This window comes from Micromys minutus, assembly GCF_963924665.1.
Source record: "Micromys minutus genome assembly, chromosome: 14".
NCBI classification, from domain to species: Eukaryota; Metazoa; Chordata; class Mammalia; order Rodentia; family Muridae; genus Micromys; species Micromys minutus.
The window spans coordinates 35,333,343-35,353,410 of NC_137983.1; the positions used below are offsets into that span (position 1 = coordinate 35,333,343).

General features: G+C 43.2%; 1 protein-coding gene and 1 pseudogene across 2 annotated transcripts; both read left to right on the top strand.

The window, feature by feature from the left end:
- The first annotated feature begins 1,447 nt into the window (after window positions 1–1,447).
- Window positions 1,448–3,703, top strand: LOC308429906 (nucleophosmin-like; annotated as a pseudogene). Its single transcript has 3 exons — window positions 1,448–2,020; window positions 2,105–2,234; window positions 3,638–3,703. The product of its transcript is annotated as a nucleophosmin-like (transcript).
- Window positions 3,704–13,480: 9,777 nt separating this feature from the next.
- Window positions 13,481–14,437, top strand: LOC308429482 (ribose-phosphate pyrophosphokinase 1-like; the record flags this gene model as incomplete). The annotated part of the gene is made up of 1 exon (XM_080928338.1): window positions 13,481–14,437. One exon carries the CDS (start codon window positions 13,481–13,483, stop codon window positions 14,435–14,437), a length of 957 nt encoding a protein of 318 aa, XP_080784464.1.
- Between the last annotated feature and the right edge of the window lie 5,631 nt (window positions 14,438–20,068).

The window sequence follows — 20,068 nt, forward strand, 5'->3', positions numbered from 1 at the left end:
AAGAGAAGGAAGACCTACGGAACTGATATTATCCATGTGAAGCAAATACCTCCTGGTCCCTTTCCAGCCCTCTTCAGGGAGAAAAGCTCAAATCCAGACATTCCTGCCCAGGAACAAGCGTAGAGCCCTTTCCTTTACAATAACACACGTTTTGAGAAAATGGTGTGCCTCTCAGAGTTTTGTTTTACCCTGTGTGGGAAATCTCTCTGTCTAGACTCTGAGTTGTTGATGAAGTACCACATTATCTCCAACTCCTACTCTTTCCTGTCATGAGGAGAAACTCTGAGGCCTTTTTCCTGAAGTTTGTCACTATTTCTGTGTAGTGTCTGGAGGACACCATGATGATATAGTCTGTCATTTCTGTCATAGAAAGAACCCGTACACGGATTCCTGAATTTCAGTGCTGATTTCACCGTTTTTATTAGAATAGAAAGAGGGAGCTGTCAGATTCCCCAGGCTTGTCTCTTCTTACCTTGCATCTGATATTGTCCTTTTAAAAAACATTTTACATATATTCAAACCAGGGGAATTTTCAGACAAGGGGGAAAGGTGAATTTGGGTGGTGACAGGAAGCCATGGGGTAATGACGTCTGAAAGAGGATTTGCAGGATGCATGAGATTCAAATGGGCGGATGAGGGAAGCAATGCCCAAGTCTGAGTCAGGCAGAAGCATGAAGATGCACACCCAGGAGGGAGAGCTATGAAAGTGTACTGGAGAGGACCGGGGTCGGGTATTCATGGCTCATTAGTCTGGAAGAAGAGTTCTCATGTTGTGTTCTCTAAGTCACAATGAGCAGACGAAGATGTGTTCCACACAGAGTAGGAAAACTCCCCAAAGGAGAAATCTATCTTTCTAGTTACGGGAAACGATCAGCTCAGAGCCCTTTGGAGACATCTGCCAGCTGGTTCCTGCACACAATGGTGTCCAATTCAACTACCTAAAAGTCCTATGGGCCAGTGCCACAATCACAGAACACAGAGCAGAGGCCCAGGTGGATAAGGATGGAAGTGACCTAGAGGACATCCTGGAGGAGGGACAGATGGCAGACACAGACATTCTCTCCCTGAGGAGGAAGTAGGAAGACGAAAAACAGCTGCAGCAAGGCTGGTAGCCCACGGTCATAAGGCTTCCGAGGCTTCCCAGCAGCTCTGGCTCCAAGACCAGTGTTTCTCAGGGAAGGGCTGCACAGCAGGGCAGCAGTCTTCAGCCCATATTAGCCTCAATCTTTAGCATAGGCTCAGTGCAATAGAAACAGGGGACCCCGTGCCACTGTTTCAGTGTGTCTTGTTCAGTTGGTTGAGTGAGAGACAGAGAGCTAACAATAAAGTGAAACTCAGAGTCACCCTCAAGAAGACGATTGTGGGGCGTGATCCCAACCTGCGTATTTGTTCTGTGGGACAGTTTTTTGTCCGGCTTCTCCCACACTAAAGTGCACGCCTCCACCTCATGGAAGACTCGTTGGTCATGAGCCCTCTTAAGCCTCAGAGTTACGTTGTCAGTTGTGAACTAAAGGCTGACAAAGACTATCACTTCAAAGTGGATCATGATGAAAACGCGCACCAGTTGTCATTAAGAATGGTTAGTTTAGGGGCGGGGCAAAGACAAATTACATGTCGTCGAGGCAGAAGCAATGGACAATGAAGGCAGTCCAATTAAAGTAACACTGGCAACTTAGAAAATATCTGCATAACCAACAGTTTCCCTCGGGGGCTTCAAAATTACTCCACCTGTGGTCTTAGGATTGAAGTGTGGTTCAGGGCTGGTGCACATTAGTGGACAGCACCTAGCAGTCATAGAGGAAGATGTAGAGTCAGAAGATGAAGATGAAAAATATATAAGACTCTTAGGCATGTCTGGAAAGAGATCTGCTCCTGGGGGTGGTAACAAGGTCCCACAGAAAATTGTAAAGCTTGATAAAGATGATGAGGTTGATGATGAGGCTGATGAGGATGATGAGGACATGAAGATGATGATGATTTTGATGAAGAGGAAACTGAAGAAAAGGTTCCAGTGAAGAAACATGTATGAGATACCCCAGCCAAAAGTGCACAAAAATCAAACCAAAATGGAAAAGTCTTATAACCATCAACACCAAGATCAAAGGGTCAAGAGTCCTTCAAAAAAACAGGAAAAAATTCCTAAAACACTAAAAGGACCTAGTTCTGTAGAAGACATTAAGGTAATAATGCAAGCAAGTATAGAAAGGTGCATTGAACATTCCTGGGCACTACTAGTAAATTAAGCCCAACGATGGGGAAAGAGGAAAAGGAAAAAAAAAGATAGTACCATCAACAATCCAGACTAAAGTCTTCTATTTTAATCTCAATCCCCTTTTCTGGTTGGCTATATATTCCCCCTTGCAGGCTGGAAGCAATCTTGTTTTCCTAAAGCATTTTCCTTTCACTCTTGTGATGCAGAAAATTTCACTGCTTTCCTGCCACTTGTGCATAGGCCTCATCTCTTCCACCATGTTTTAACCTTTGTATCCTTAGCCACTCTCAATAAATTTTTTAATGAACCAAAAACAAACAAACAAACAAACAAAGATGATTGTGTTGTTTTTCTATCCCAAAAACCTGATTGTGTCATGTCAACATGAAATAACGAATTTGTTCTTTAAAAAATAAGGAAACAGTGTTAATTTTCTTATCATATACGCAATGTATATGCTTATTATGAAAAACCTAGTTAAATAATTACTACCATTTTCTCAAATCCTAGTCTATTAGTATATTCTTTCATTCTTTACAAATGTATGTGTAGAAGACTGTATATTTACTCAATATTAATGCTTGAATATATATATATGTGTGTGTGTGTGTGTGTGTGTGTGTGTGTGTGTGTGTATACATAGCAACTCAGATATTTGTGCATAAATGTTTTAAAAGGTTTATCTATTGATGTTTTTTATATATGAGTGTTTGCCTCCATGTATGTGTCTGCACCGTGTGTGTGCAATGGTCATGAAGGCCAGAAGGGGGAGTCGGATCCCCCCAGAACTAGAATTACAAATGTATTGAGCTGCTGTATGGGTGCTTGGAACCTAACCCCGACCCCCCATAAGAGCAGACAGTGCTCTTAACCACTGAACCGCTGACCCTCATATGTACATTTTTATGAACACCATTCTTTACATTATGTTTGTAATCTTTTTAAAATAAAAAATAGAGTTTATTCAAGGCATGGGGAGGGGAGTTAAGAGGGTAATAGGGGCAGAGAGAGAGAGAGAGAGAGAGAGAGAGAGAGAGAGAGAGAGAGAAGAGGAAAAGAGAAGTAGAGGCTGGCCATGATCACATGGAGAGAGAGAAGGGGGAATGGGGAAAGGAGGAAGAAAGGGGTAAGAGCCAGAGGTCAAGAGAGGCTAAAGAGAGCGAGAGTTATGTTTGTAATATTAAACTCAGTAATTCAAAAGAGGCCAAGGTTTTGCTCATTAGTAAAAAGAAAAGATGAAGGTGAAGACAAAGATGAAGATGAAGAAGAAGGAAGAAAATAAATACAAGTTTTACAAAACTAGTTTCTGCAGAGATATTACCAGTTATATGATAAATACACCTGTAGTTGTGGATGCGAAGGGTGAGTGGATGTTATTCCTTCATAAGTCGTAGGATTTTCTGTGTCCCCCTTGCTGATTTGTAGAGCCAGCAGAAAACAATGAGAATCGATCCTGTGTCTATGCTGACTGTGAAGACCCCATCTTCTTAAGACAAAGAGAAGAGCAAGTGAGCTGGACCTTGGTGGTGCTTTGCAATGTTTAAATTACAGATGAGTCACCAGGAGAGTGTGTCCAAATCCATCCCCATGTTTACCCACCTGGCTTAGATTACCGATTAACTAGCAGCTCCCTGAGCACACTGATTTGCTCAACTCATGGCTCATTGCCCTGGGCATTGTTCCGATGCTAGGGGCGCTGCTTTATCTAATAGAAATAATATGAGAAGAAGGGAGGGAACGGATGTGGGGCTGGGAGCCAGGCCTACAGCCCACCATGGCTGGTAAATGGCTAAGCTCTTTGGGATCACTCTGACAGGCTTTGGACAGGAGAGATCCCTGAGCTCACCTCAGATCACCCTGATAGAGTCCCCAAGGACTGGAACATGGGTAAGCTGAGAAGCAGCGATCCTCTAGGGCTGTCAGAACTTGGAGGAGCAGTTATAATCTAGATGAAGAGCCCCTTGGGGAGATGAGTGTCTAGGAAGGAGATGATAAAGGGTCTTGGGAATCATGCTCCCTACTGGTGCAGAACATTCTTCCTCCAGCCAACCCGGGAGGGGGAGCTGAAGTTCAGGGTGGCCACATGCAACACCATCCTTAGTAAGGTTTGTGGGTAATGAATGAGGAAAGGAACCAGGAAGACCCTGCTGACTGAAAATACTAGTTGGGACTGTGAAGCAGGCAATACAGAGTCGGGGGCTATGGTGAAGGGGAAAGAAGCCCACAGAACCCCCAGTCCTGGAGTCTCTGAGCCCTCCTCCTACAGTGACCTGGACTCCTGGGGACTCTCTGTTAGGATGCACATTACTGCTAGTCAATTCAGCTCAAGGCTGTAAGTGACATTAAGCAGTGAATTTAGCTTTGCCCCAGCTTCTGAGGCTATGACTGGGGTAGGGAGATTTTTATATCCCCCCCCCACTTGTTAAATCTTGATTCACTCCCAGTTTCCTGAACACCATTGCCATTGATTCAAAGACAAACAGAGATGAAGAAGGAGAGAGGACCTGAGTCGGGTATGCACATGGTGGATAGAAAGTGAGCGTTCTCATGAATCTGTTCTGGATTGGCTACAGGTTGATAGCATTATCTAAATGCTATCCCCGTTCACCACCCCATATTATTTGATTGACAAATGATACTCATAAGGCCATACTGATTTGTCCCAAGACCTGGTCCGTGTTGTCACTTAAGATCATCAATTCGATTCTGATCCTAATAGGAGTGGAGGCCCAGGAGTAGTCTGTATTAGTCAGGGTTCTCTAGAGTCACAGAACTTATGGGTAGTCTTTATATAGTAAGAATCTGTTGGTGACTTACAGTCTGTAGTCCAACTCCCTAACAATGGCCAGCAGCAGCTGTGAATGGAAGCCCAAGGATCTAGCAGATGCTCAGTCCCACAAGGCAAGCAGGTGAAGAAAGAGAGCCTTCCTTCTTCCAATGTCCTTATGTAGGTCTCCAACAGAAGGTGCATCCCAGATTAAAGGTGTGGACCACCTCATCTGAATCTGGAACTTGCTTTGTCCCAGATGACCTTGAGCTCAGAGATCTCCTTGCCTTAGTGTCCTAAGATTCATAGCCTCTATGCCTTAAGATCAGGATCAGAGGTGAGCCTCCCAATTCTGTATTGTGGTTCATTCCAGATATAGTCAAGATGACAACCAGGAATAGCTATTACATGGTTCAAAAAGGAAAGTTCCGTCAATGCATAACACAGAGCCAGGTTATCACTGTGCCCAGTGGTATCCCCCAGCAGGGGGATGTCTTTCTTCATACCTGAAGGTAGTCTGGCATACCCACTTTGCACACCTGGAGCTATTTAAGCAACAACAGACTCATGTCCCACCCACCACCCCTCTTATATTTTCTAATCTGTCCTTGGGAAGGATCACACACCAAGTTTAAGACAACCAGCTCCTTAACTCTAACCTTGGCCATACCCTGATCATATTTGCTGTCTATCGTGTGAGCCCTCAGATAAATGACTAGAACATTTTGTGGCCTAAACTATGTTCTGTCTAGAATTCATAATTTGAAGTGTAGCCTCCAGTGCCCCTGAAGAACTAGAATTGTCTTGGAGATCAGATACTTAGAAGAAATGAATCCCGATTTAATTTCCTTTCTCGTTACTATGGCCCAACACCAGATAAAAGCAGCTCGAGGGAGCGTTTATTTTGGTTCACAGTTTGAGGATACAGTGTGCCGCCTCGGAGAGACATGGCAGCAGGAATCTGAGCCAGCACATTATCTCTACAGTCAGGTGGCAGTGCCACCAGCACCAGAATGCATCTAGAGCATTGGGCCATAATGGATGGGCTCAGGGCACAGCGAGTTACTTGGGATGACAATCTGTGATCGGAGGATAACTATGGGGATGGGTTTTGATCCTCTTCCTTCAGAGCATCTGTCCTGAAGGCGGTGAGCACTGGCCCTCAGTTCATTTTCCTCCATTCTCTTCAGTCAGGACCCCACCCCATAGAACAATGTCATCCACTTTTAAGGGCAGGTCTTCCACATCAACTAAAACAGTCTTGAAAAGTCCCTCACAGACATGCCCATAGGTCTGACTCCTAGGTGACTCTAGATCTTGTCAAGTTGATAGAATTAGCCATCGCAGGCTCTGATCTAAGATGACAAGTGTCCTTAGAAGGAGAGCGACTAGGACGATATACAGGCACACACAGAGTCAAGTTCTCGGAGTATATTGTGTGTCCAGACAAGAGCAAATGAGCACACAGAAACATCGGACATGTGGAGAGACCATTGTGTGCCGCAAAGTGCCACCTTCTGGCCCGGGTTTCTAGGGAACCGCTTCAGTAGAGAATTATCCCTCCTTTATTATAATCTCCTGAAGATCTACAGCTAGGGAATGGCTTTGGCACATCAGAAGTTAAGATCTAATCAAGAAACACTCTGTTCTCTTCACGCCCCATGCATTATATCCGTGAGCACTTATGTCCCGAAGGCTTAAAGTGCTTCTCAGCCTCTCTCATGCCACGACTCTTTACTCTAATCCTCAGTTGTGGTGACTTCCAAACGTAAAATTACGTTCACTGCTACTTCATGACTGTAATTTTGCTATTGTTATGAATTGTAACGTGAATATCTGTGTCTTTCGATGGTCTTAGGTGACCCCCGTTTTTCAAATGGTTCATTGACCGCCAAAGAGCTTTTGTCCCACAGGTTGAGAATGGCTGGCTCAAAGTGACTAGTCCCCATCCATGAAAAGCAAGGTCTAATGGAAATGGGCCAGCAGGTCATAACTGTGGACATTATGAATGAATGCACCGGAGGTGGTGCCCCAGACACCTGCACTAGCTCTGAGGGACCAACTGAGGGTCCTTAGCATTATGTTAGAAATGTCAATGTACTTGGGATACAGACGTGGGATCTAAAGTACCAAGGACCATGCCTTAGAATGGAGGCTGGGCTGCATAGCAGTGTCTTCAGGCTCTACACGAGCAAGGGACGAGGGATTCTTTGTGTTTGATCGTGGCACACATGCATGCCATATCTGCCGCTAAGCATTCCCTCTAGAATTCACCTTCTGCAGCACCTCTGACAGGCAGTGCACTGCTGGACAGGGCTGAGGACCAGAGAAAGTGTCAGTCTCTCTCGAACCGAATGGTGGTCAGGATGAGGTGAGTATTAAATCACCCCAACAAATTTTACAGCTAGTCAGAGAAAGGGGTCAGGAAGTAGCTTTTGTATTTATTCTGGCGTGTGACTTTTGCAAGTCATTTGACTGCTTTGAGTTTCCCTGTCTTGTTTAACTTACATGTACCCAACGCATCTGTGCAGAGAATGCAATCACACATATTGCATGTATTTAAACTGTTTAACATATGCATAAATAAAGTCCGTGACTGTGTCTGGTGGTTTGATGATAATTTTGAAAAACAAATTTAAATAAAGCTCCCCCCTCTATCTATCTATCTATCTATCTATCTAATACATTAATGGTGATTAACTTTTGGTGGTAGGAGACATAATTTAAATTTTCTTTCTTACCTTTTCTATATTTTACAAATTTCCCACAGAAATATATGCCATCTTTATAGATAAAAACATACTTTATTGTATCCAACTGTTTTCATAACTGGATTCTTAACTAGATTTTCAGTCCCCTGGGGCCATTTGTTATCACACAGATCCCTGGCCCCACTTCACTGCTGCAGCCTGCAGACCAGACTGATGGTACCAATGCACCCGATCCTGTGATGGTGCCAACGCACCAGATCCTGTGATGGTACCAACGCACCAGATCCTGTGATGGTACCAACGCACCAGATCCTGTGATGGTACCAATGCACCAGATCCTGTGATGGTACCAATGCACCAGATCCTGTGATGGTGCCAATGCACCAGATCCTGTGATGGTGCCAACGCACCAGATCCTGTGATGGTACCAACGCACCAGATCCTGTGATGGTATCAACGCACCAGATCCTGTGATGGTACCAACGCACCAGATCCTGTGAGGTATGAAGCTGTTAACAGGCTGCCTTTCCAAACGTCTTTCGTTTGTTGTTTGAATCTAAAGCATACTTTAGAAATATTGGATTTCATCTAAAATCCACTTTTTAATCTGTGTATGAGTAATATTACTGTCTACTCTGGGGCAGTAAAGGGGAGGAGAGAGACAAAGAGGGAAGGGGAGGGAGAAAGAGGGAAAGGAGGGGGTAGGGGGAGAGGAGTGAAGGGGATGGGCTAAAAAGGGTTAATTTCCAACCACATAGGCCACCTGTTCAGCATCTGCCACATGGCCTTCATTTCAGAAGGCTCTGAGGCTCATCAGCTCAGGAAACGGATTGTTGTGTCACGGTGACTAGATACACAACGACAGGGCCAATGCAAATAAGAAATTCCCGGTCCACAGACAAAGATTTCTTAAGCGGCCCAGACAATGAAATGGTTGATAGCCTTTTCCAACAGGACTTTTTTTTTTTTTTTTTTTTGGTAATTATGTTTTTATTGACTTTTCAAAGGAAATGAAAAAGGCTAATATATAATTGACTAAAAGAAATCGAGGTAATAAAGCAAGCCAAAAAATGTCTGGAGGAAATGCATATCTAAGGTACAATGCCTGCAATAGGAAAATCTATTATATTGTGCCGAGAGATTATGTAATTACCTAAATATGCTGCTTTGGCCATGGGCGAGAGCTCACTGCTGTGATGCCCAGTACTGTGAGGAGGTCCAGGCATTTTTCTAAATGTGTTTTTCCTCCTGTATTGTGAAGTCTGGATTTCAAAGGTCCTTAGGAACTCTGAATTCTGACTTTTGCATCAAAGAACTCGGAAGTAGGTTAGTGGTGTGTAGGGGGCACGTGCGCATGCATGCACACACACACACACACACACACACACACCCCTCAGATGATCAATAGATGGAAGCCCTGCAACAGCAAAGTAGTTAGCAATGTGGCCTTGTATTTAACATAATTATCAGTATGGCCTGATTAGCCCTTCTGGGAGGCTAATCAAAATGACAGTCGAGTTCAGAAAAGAGTGCTAGGCCACAATGTCCGCATGCTCTATAACCCATTATCGAAGGGTTTTTCTCTTTCTCAGGCCCCTCACTCTATGGCCTTGAGCCATCCGGCAGCAGTGTTGAAAAGAGTTCCTGCAGACACTAGGGTAGAAAAACGTACAGGACTCTGACCCTAATGACATTAGAAATGGCAAACTGATCTGATCCGTGAACGAATTATACCTACTGTTTTTGTGACAAAATCGAAGTCTAAGCTGAGCTTGACAGATTGGAATAAAGAACTGAATATGACAAAATAGCTTTTGTAGATACACTTCCGACCCAGCCCTCAGGCCTGGAGGTCAGCTGCACAACCCTGAGAAAGATGGCTTTGTAAAAAGGGCTGGGGGTGTGGGTGGTGGTGGGACACAGAGTACCTTGAAGATCCCAAGAAATACACACAGACCAGAAGACCAGGAAAAAGCAGTCTGCTTCCCTTTTCTTGGATTAGAGCCTGGCCAGAAGGCAGTCTAAGGGGAGGAAATGAAGACAGATATCTCCGGTGTATCCTACACATGGACTCCATGTTCCGAAAATGATGTTGCCGCCTGGCCTACTATGGACATGTCTGATTGGACTGTTATCAAAGCAGAGGGGCGAGACCCCTTCTCAGCATGGACCTGCTAAGCTCTGCAGACAGTCCATGCGCACCCAAGCTTCAAAGGAATGGGGCCCTATGCCTGGAGGCCATTACGTACGTCTTGTTTAGGCCACCATTTTCAGTCCCAAGTGGTTAGTTCTAAACACACATACACATAAGCCACACTGAATGAATACAGTAGGGTGTGTGTGTGTGTGTGTGTGTGTGTGTGTGTGTGTGTGAATAATAATTATCAAAGAAGAGGTCATGAGGCCATGAGTGGGAGGGGGAGGGCAGAGAAAGGAGGTGCATGAAAGGTTGTTAATACCACGTACTCACGTATGAAATATAAGTAATAAATGAAAAGATGCATTTTTCTAGTCTTTTCAGAACTCACTTCTCTCCACTCAGATGCCCTTGGTAATGATGGTGTAGCCTTACACAGGTCTGTGATCTCCCGGTACAGGCAGTAACCCAAGGAGGAAAATCCTTAATGTGAGTGGCCCCAGGGATGTCCCTGGGCAGATGGTTTTATAGGCTTCGCTGCTCAAGAAAAAAGGAGAAGAGCTATCAGGAATTGTAGTGATTACAATAAAAACCCTACTTCATGGGTACAAAGACCACAAGCACCAGAAACTGCAGTTATCCCCTGGGTATCCCCCCAACCCCTGGTTCCTCTTAGATTTCAGAGTTGAATAAGAAATGTCAGGGGAATGTTATCCAGTACTGGGAAGGTGGCTGCTGAGACCTTCACAGTCCGAGGAGGAACAAAGGGTCCCTTTCAGTGACTTTAATTTTTAAAGAATATTCATATTTTTTACATTTAAATTTTCTTTACATTTAAAAATATTTTTTATTTTATATGTATACATGTTTTGTCTGCTGAATGTACATATATGTACCAGGTACATGCCTGGTATCTAAGGACATCAGAGAGGGCCTGGGCTATTGAGGACTTTAATTCTAAAACATCATTTCCTAGACAAGCACTGTGGCATTTCCCCCCATGCTTTCTCCTAGTAGATTTATAGCTTCCAATTTTGTGTTTAAGTATTCAATCCAATTTAAGATTAATTTTTTTGTACATGGGGAGCCATTTTTAATGTGAACATCCACGTGTCCCAACCTCATTTACTAAACAGACTCTTGTTTCCTCATTGTACATCTCTCACACCTCCATCTTCACGTTGGGCTTTCCTACATTAACATGTCTGCCAGTGTTTATACCATGGGCAACTTTTGTGACCCCTCCCCCACGGTTTCGAGATCTGGCAATATGACAACTGCAGTTCTGTTCTTTTTGCTCCATATGCTTTGTCTGCTCCCAGTCCGTTTTTTGTTTTTCCTGTTCTGTAAAACAATGCCGTCGGCATCTGTAGTTTGCTGTGGGCAGAGTATCAGCTGCTCTTCTCATTTCTGTGGGAAAATCCCTGACATGAGGAACTTAAGGAGGGAAGGGTTTGTTTTGGCTTACCATTTTGAGGATCCAGTCCATTGTGCCAGCAGGAACCCAAGGCAGCTGGTCACTTCGCAGCCACAGAAGCAGAGAGATGAATGCTGGAGCCCAGTTCACCTTCTCTTGTAGATTCAGACAGGCATCCCAGTCCAGCAGGGCAGGGCTGTCTACATCCAGCGTAGGGCTCCTTTCCAACTACCACAGAGACACCCCAAGAGGTTTGACTCTTAAGTGACTCTAAAGCCTGTCAAAATGACAGTCAACATTATGAACCTATTACTAACATTAATTCTTTCAATTTATAAACTTGAAATACATGTGCATTTGTTTATGTCTTCGTCAATTTCTTCATATGGTTTTTAACCTACCGTAGGTCTTTTACCTTCTTGGTTAACTCTATTCTTTTTTGGTTGCTATTATAAAAGCAATTGTTTTTTTAAAATCTATTTTTAGGTGAGCTCATTGACCATAGAAATGCTGCTGGCTTTCCTCTAGGGTCTTTCAGTCCCCTCTACCCTGCCACTGGTAGCCTTGGGCATTTTCAAGGGGCATTGAGCCCTACACATACTGGAATGGGTTAGTACAGGCTGAAGAAAAGAGTTTGACATCAGTGAAGAAGAGTTAATAGGTTAGGCATCCAGAAGGAGAGAGATTAATTGTTGGGCTTTTACACTGGAATGTCAACAGCTAAGTTCTAAAGATGTCTATTTTCTCTGCACAGACCTATTTTTGAAGAAATCCCATTACACGCTTCCTGAATGGCCCAAATACTTCTTGGACAGCTCACAGATCTCTAACTCTGTCCCTCTTTAGATCAGAGAAAAGAGGCCAATGAGTGACCTGCCACTGCTACCTCAGGTGAGCTACAGAGATAAGCCCCTAGTTATTTAAATGGGAACAAGATTCTCTCTCTCTCTCTCTCTCTCTCTCTCTCTCTCTCTCTCTCTCTCTCTCTCACACACACACACACACACACATCAGGGAAAGTGCAAGAATGCACATGTTTGCAAAGTAGAAACTAGCTACCAGAAAGACATTGTACAGGACAGGAAGGTGAAGAGTTTCTGGTTGTTTATATATATATATATATATATATATATATATATATATATATATATATATATATATATATATATATATATATATATATTGGATATATTTTATTTACATTTCAAATGTTATCTCCATTCCCGGTTTCCCCTCCATAAACCTCCTATTCCATACCCCTCCCCCTGCTTTTATGAGGTTGCTCCCTCCCACCTTCCCGCCCTGACATTTTCCTATGGCAAGATCAAGGGCTTCTCTTCCCATTGATGCCCAACAAGGCCATCCTCTGCTACATATGCAGTTGGAGCCATGGATTCATCCATGTGTTCTCTTTGGACAGTGATTTAGTTTCTGAGAGCTCTGGTTGGTTGATATTATTGTTCTTATGGGGTTGAAAACCCCTTCAGCTCCTTCAATCCTTTCTCTAACTCCTCCATTGGGGACCCTGTTTTCAGTTCAATGGTTGGATGTGAGCATCTGCCTCTGTATTTGTCATGATCTGTATCCTCCCAGGATACAGCTATATCAGGCCCCTGTCAGCATGTATTTCTTTGCATCAGCAATATTGTCTGGGTTTGCTGGCTGTACATGGACTGGGTCTCCAGGTGGGTAGGTTTCTGGATGGCTTTTCCTTCAATTTCTTCTTCAAACTGTCACCATATTTCCTCCTCTGGATATTTTTGTTCCCCCATCTTAGAAGGACTGAAGTGTCTGCACTTTGGTCTTCCTTCTTCTTGAGCTTCATGTGGTCTGTGAACTGTGTCTTGGGTAATCCGAGATTTTGGACTAATACCCACTTATTGGTGAGTGTATACCATATGTGGTTTGTTTTTTGTTTGGTTGATTGGGTTTTATGTTTTGCTTTGTTTTTGTGATTGGATTACCTCACTCAAGATGATATTTTCTAGTTCCATCTATTTGCCTAAAAATTTCATGAATTCATTGTTTATAATAGCCGAATAGTGCTCCATTGTGTAAATGTGCCACATTTTCTGTGTCCATTCCTCTGTTAAAGAACATCTGGGAGATGGCGGAGTAGCAACGCGGTGCTGTAGGTGTTCAGGCTTGCTGCTGACTTCCCTTCCCGAGGCGGCGGCGGCGGCAGCAGCAGCAGCAGCAGTAGTGACCACTGAGCACATTTGAGTAGTTGCCCAAGATGCCGAATATCAAAATCTTCAGCGGGAGCTCCCACCAGGATTTATCCCAGAAAATTGCTGACCGCCTGGGCCTGGAACTAGGCAAGGTGGTGACTAAGAAATTCAGCAACCAGGAGACCTGTGTGGAAATTGGGGAAAGTGTTCGTGGAGAGGATGTCTACATTGTTCAGAGTGGGTGTGGTGAGATAAATGACAATCTAATGGAGCTTTTGATCATGATTAATGCTTGTAAGATCGCTTCAGCCAGCCGGGTTACCGCAGTCATCCCGTGCTTCCCTTATGCCCGCCAAGATAAGAAGGACAAGAGCCGGGCTCCAATCTCAGCTAAGCTTGTTGCAAATATGCTGTCTGTAGCAGGTGAAGATCATATTATCACCATGGACCTACATGCATCTCAAATTCAGGGTTTCTTTGACATCCCAGTGGACAATTTATACGCAGAGCCAGCTGTCCTGAAGTGGATACGGGAGAATATATCTGATTGGAAGAACTGTACCATTGTCTCACCTGACGCTGGTGGAGCCCAGAGAGTGACCTCCATTGCAGACCGGTTGAATGTGGATTCTGCTTTGATTCACAAGGAACGGAAGAAGGCCAATGAAGTGGACCGCATGGTACTAGTAGGAGATGTGAAGGATCGTGTGGCTATACTTGTGGATGACATGGCTGACACATGTGGTACAATCTGCCATGCTGCTGACAAACTTCTCTCAGCTGGAGCCACCAGAGTTTATGCGATCTTGACGCATGGAATCTTCTCTGGTCCAGCCATTTCTCGCATCAACAGTGCAGGCTTCGAAGCAGTAGTAGTTACCAATACCATACCTCAGGAGGACAAGATGAAACACTGCTCCAAAATACAGGTGATTGACATCTCTTTGATCCTTGCAGAAGCCATCAGGAGAACCCACAACGGAGAATCTGTCTCCTACCTGTTCAGCCATGTTCCTCTATAATATAATAACTTCTGAAGCATTTTGAAAATAAAACCAACCCCATCCCTTGTTTTTCTTGGTATTGGTGAGTTCAGCAGAAGAGCCAGCTTGCTTCAGTATAGCTTTTTACATCCCACATTAGCTATGTTAGATTTTAGCCTACATTGGAGAAAAACAGATTGCTATTATCTGCTAGGATGCCTTACCTGCATTGTTGCATCCTGGCTTTCTTGTTTATATTGTGAGCCTTGCAGCTTTAAGTTGATCTCAGCTGTTAGAAATGTATACACTGTTAAGAGAGTGTTCCACAAGGTCCTAAGGACTGACAAAGCTCATACTCCATTGCATGTGACTGCTTTGGGGTTTTTTCATTCAGAATAACTAGCAACAAAGACAGCCATGTGTAATACATTTTCAGAGGTCTATGCTACACTGCAGCAAGAACCCTGAGCATCCTTAAGCATAGTTCAGCTGTTGAGCATCCTGTAAGGCAGGGGCAGGTAGCTCAATGCAGTAATTCTTTTGGGAGGAAGAAGCCTGATCCATTGCCATCTGTTTAACCCTATAGCTTGGATTCTCTACACCCATTCCTTTCCAGTTGGCTTTACCTTCATCTATCTTGACCCTTTCCTGTCCAAATATCTTGGACTCAGTGATCATTGTTACAAACTCTTCTGTAAGGCAGACTTGCTTCTTGCTGTATAACTGCTAATGTTCACATTAGGTAACCTGATGTAGCTCAATCTTCCTTAGCCTCCTACCTCTGAGGTGGTGGGTTTTAGGTGGTGTCCTGTAGTGCCTTTTGCTTAATTTAAGTATTTAATTTTTATTTTCCTTGGACCCATTTTGCCTCTCAATTAAGCATATTTCTGCTTAACAAGTTGATCTTACTGTCTTGTGTGGAAGAACCTTAATAAAATGTCTGTCGTGTACGAAAAAAAAAAAAAAAAAAGAACATCTGGGTTTTTTCCAGCTTCTGGCTATTATAAATAAGGCTGCTATGAGCATAGTAGAGCATGTGTCCTTGTTATATGTTGGAGTGTCTTTTGGGTATATGCCCAGGAGTGGTATAGCTGTGCCTACATGTCCAATTTTCTGAGGAACCTCCAGACTGATTTCCAGAATGGTTGTACTAACTTTCAGTCCCACCAACAATCTCAGTGTCCTTGCCAGCATCTGCTGTCACTTGAGTTTTTTACCTTAGCTATTCTGACTGGTATGAGGTAGAATCTCAGGGTTGTTTTGATTTTCATTTCTCTCATGACTAAGGATGTTGAACATTTTTCTTTAGCTGCTTCTCAGCAATTCAATATTCCTCAGTTGAGAATTCTTTGTTTAACTCCATCCCCCATTTTTAATAAAGTTATTTGATTCTCCAGCATCTAAGTTCTTGAGTTCTTTGTTTATATTAGATAGTAGCTCTCTATCAGATGTAGGATTGGCAAAGATCTTTTCTCATTCCGTTTTGTCCTAATGACAGTGTCCTTTGCCTTACAGAAGCTTTGCAATTTCATGAGGTCTCATTTGTCAATTCTTGATCTTAGAGCATAAGCCATTGGTGTTCTGTTCAGGAAATTTCCCCAGTGCCCATGTGTTCAAGGCTCTTCCCCACTTTCTCTTAGTTTCAGTGTATCTGGTTTTATGTGCAGGTCCTTGATCCACTTGGACTTGAGCTTTGTACAGGGCAATAAGAATGCATTCTTCTAAATGCTGACTGCCAGTTGGACCAGCACCACTTGTTGAAAAATGTTTATTTTTTTCCCCACTGGATGGTTTTAGCTCCTTTCTCAAAGATCAGGTGACCATAGGTGGATGGGTTCAGTTCAGGTCTTCAATTCTATTCCATTGATCTACCTTCCTGAATTTGTACCAATACCATACATTTTTTATCACTCTGTAATACAGCTTAAGATCAGGGATGGTGATTCCCCCAGAAGTTCTTTTATTGTTTAGAATAGTTTTCCCTATCCTAAGCTTTTTGTTATTCCAAATAAATTTGCAAATTGCTCTTTCTGACTTTACGAAGAATGGAGTTTGAAATTTGATGGGAATTGCATTGAACCTGCAGATTGCTTTGGGCAAGATGGCCATTTTTACTATATTAATCCTGCCAATCCACGAGCATAGGAGATTTTTCCATCTTCTGAGATTTTCTTCAAGAGGTGAAGAATTTCTAAACTGACCACTCAAGACATTTTCTCTGACCTCTGCTGCTCCCCGAACAACTTCTGGCCCAATGCAATTTCCCATACTTTTGGTCTCTATTCCTCTCTTCTGCTCCTGCATCCCACCTCTCTCTCTCTCTCTCTCTCTCTCTCTCTCTCTCTCTCTCTATCTATCTATCTATCTATCTATCTATCTATCTCTATCTCATTTACACACACACACACACATAAATAAATAAATAAATAAATAAATGCAATCTCCATAAAACTAAAGACTGAGAGACTAACTATTGTTCAGTTTGTCTGCTGACTGTGAAACAGGGTCTTGTCCCATAGCCCAGGCTGGCCAGTGCTATCTGTTGTACTCCTGTGTTCTGAAATTATGGGTGCATGGCACCATATCCATCATCTCTGTGACAAGTGACATTCTAATCTATAATGCACACGGCTGCTATAAATGTGAGATGATGCTTATACTGCCTAGCGCAGAGTATGCACTACAAGAGCATTCCAGGAGCGGGAAGAGCAGGGATATAATATCCTATAGCCCATGAGTCTATGACCCATACATTATCCTATAAGTCCACAGTGATCTTACAGGCTCACTGTTCATCTTACATTCTCTATTTGAGCAATTATTCTTTTTTGAACCTGACAAAGTATTTTTCCTCTTTCCTCCAAATTGTTTACAAATTTAACCCGAGCACCTTTTGACTCTCGCTGAGAACGGATTTGGCTGCTCAATATAATATTTACATCTAGCATGGAACAACACAAAGCAGATAGGACAAGTAATTATCACAGATCTGGGGGCCTGGGCTTTTTTTAATGCAGTTTTAGATAGACTTTTCCTGCTTGAACAACAAGAAATCTAAAGTTGAGAACCCCAAAATAAGTCTATGACAAAGCCAGGAATTACTTCAAGTTTTCAGCACATGGTTGCGAGCATCTGCTGGTGGCATGGCATTGAGGACCCAGCAGATGGCATGTCACAATGGCTCACAAGAAACTTCTAGAAGAGGATGGGGGGTGAGTTAGGGCACTCCAAAGTAGGAATAAAATGGAACATAAAACCATACAGCAAATGTCCCTTGTCACAGAAGACCAAGCAAAGGTCCAGATAGGCAAGGAGGCCTACCCAATCCTGCTACACCAAAGACCAAGTGCCACTGTTTCCTATCAAATGGCCTTCAATGAGGTGCTAAGAAATTCCATGGTTGACAAGGTGCTATCTGTTTCTGCAAGACTCCTCTCTCTTCTTTATTCTTCTTTGTTTTGGTTTGTTTCAGTTTGGTCTGGTTTGGTTTAGTTTGGTCTAGTTTGGTCTGGTTGGGTTTTGAGGCAAGGTCTTTTACTGTAGCCAAGGCTGTCATTGAACTCACAGTTATCTTCCTGTCTCACCCTCTCAAGTTCTTTCCTGTTGCAGTAAGTATTAAAAAATAGATTGTGTTTAACTCTTTACTGGCACTGAGGTCTCACTCAGTCCTGGTTTTAGTTCGGAGTCTCAAGCTTCTCTGGCACCCAGTCCGAGCTGCCAACACGGCCCAACTTGTCCATGCAACTCCCTTCCCTTGGCAGTTTTTTACCATCTGTTTTCTGCCTCTGTCCCAGGGTATTTCTGTACCCCAAAATCCCACACAAACACAACTCTACAGCCCCATAGCTTTTCATACAGGTTTATATGTTCAACTCTCAATCCACAAAGATTACATCAAATAGACAAAGATACAAGCTGCCCTTCATATGAGATGCCAGTCCTATAAAATCCTTAATGTTCATAGCTTTTAACACCAATAAATATCGCCCGGGTCCAGCTGGTCCTTAGGAAGCTCCATGTTGCCATGATCTTCCCCTTCTGTAGTCTCCCTCCTCTGACCTCCTCTACCCTCTCTGCTTCCATAGCCCTACCCAGTCACTGGCTTTTTTTTTTTTTTTAAACTAATTAAAATGGGAAGGTTCAGTTGGAGTCACTGGCCAGCCTTCTTGGGAAAGTGAAATTAACATTAAAATACTAACAGCTTCAGGACAACCTAAACTTTCCATCCCCTACCTACATGCTCTGTTCCTATTCTCCTTATCCCTTTGGAATTTTGGGAACTGGCTTGATTTTACTTTTCTGACTGCTCTACTTCCTGAGGATGCTCTCTTCCAATCCCCCATCACCCCTCCCCATACTTCACACTGCACTTCAGCAAAAGTGTTTCAGACCCATCTAATCTACCCTAGTAGAAAGTAAGCTCCTGAAGAGAGAGGCTAACTCATCTGTCATCTTTGTCTCTGGGTGTCTAGCACAGTTTTTGAACAGCCTCTCTAGAGGGCATATTGCTACAATAACAGCCATGCTCCAAAGCTAGGGTTAAAGGTAGCCTAACTTTTCCAAATCTTACCTTACTGTCTGAAGGTACCCACTGAACAGGTAAAGTGTGCCACGTGCCTATAGAATAGCATAAAATTAATGTTGTGCAGCCCCTCAACACAGTAACCACTTGCAGTGTGTTGAATATTCACAACCATTTAACCCTGCAGCAAATAGCAGAGCTAGGGTCTTCCATATTAAAAGTGCAGCCATGGGCCAGGCAGGGCCTTGCATTGGATATTGCTGTTAGAAGCAGGCACCTGCTATTCAGTCACCTTTGACCTGTCTTTGAAATGTGGGGTTTTCTGCTTATGCAAGCTGATGCTGGAACAGAAAGCTTCAAGCAAAATTGCCACGGTGGTTCTGCTGAATAATGCCAAGGTGATATAATTAGAGTTCCATGTGCATAAAAGATTAGGATGGGGGAGTGTGTGTGTGTGTGTGTGTGTGTGTGTGTGTGTGTGTGTGTAGGCAGAGGGAAATGTGCTACTTTAATAACAAAGCCCAAAATCAAATTTGGGTTGACAAATCTAATACCACACATTTATCATTAACAGGAAACCATCTCCTCCAATATTGACCACAGAGCAAGCCAGTTATGCAACAAGAACATTCCAGTTCACTCAAATGGCAAGTACAAATCAAGGGCATCAGCTTTAAAATGCCCACTGGTAGGCTGAGCCGATGACACAATGGGTAAACACTGCTTGTCATACAAGCACCAGAACTTGAGATTGAACCTCTAGCATCCATTTTATTTTAAATGCTGTGCACGGTTACATATCCCATTAACCACAGCCAAGTCAATCCTAATAGGAGTTTTCCAGCCAGCCAGCCTTGCCTAAATGCTGTGTTTCAGATTTAGCAGGAGAGTCTTTCAAGGGGATATGGTGCAGAATGATAGAGCACAATATCCAGTGTCCTACCCTGGCCTCCACATAACTGCATCCACAAGTGCACACATACCAAACATACACAATAAAGTATCAATAAGCAGAACATTTATTATTTGCCTAATAAGGTTCATGGGCCGATGATGGTCTTTGTCAGATTTTCCTATATCTTATAGAGATTGGACATATTTATTTGGATACAAATAAAAGCCACAGAACAGGGTATATGTACATGATG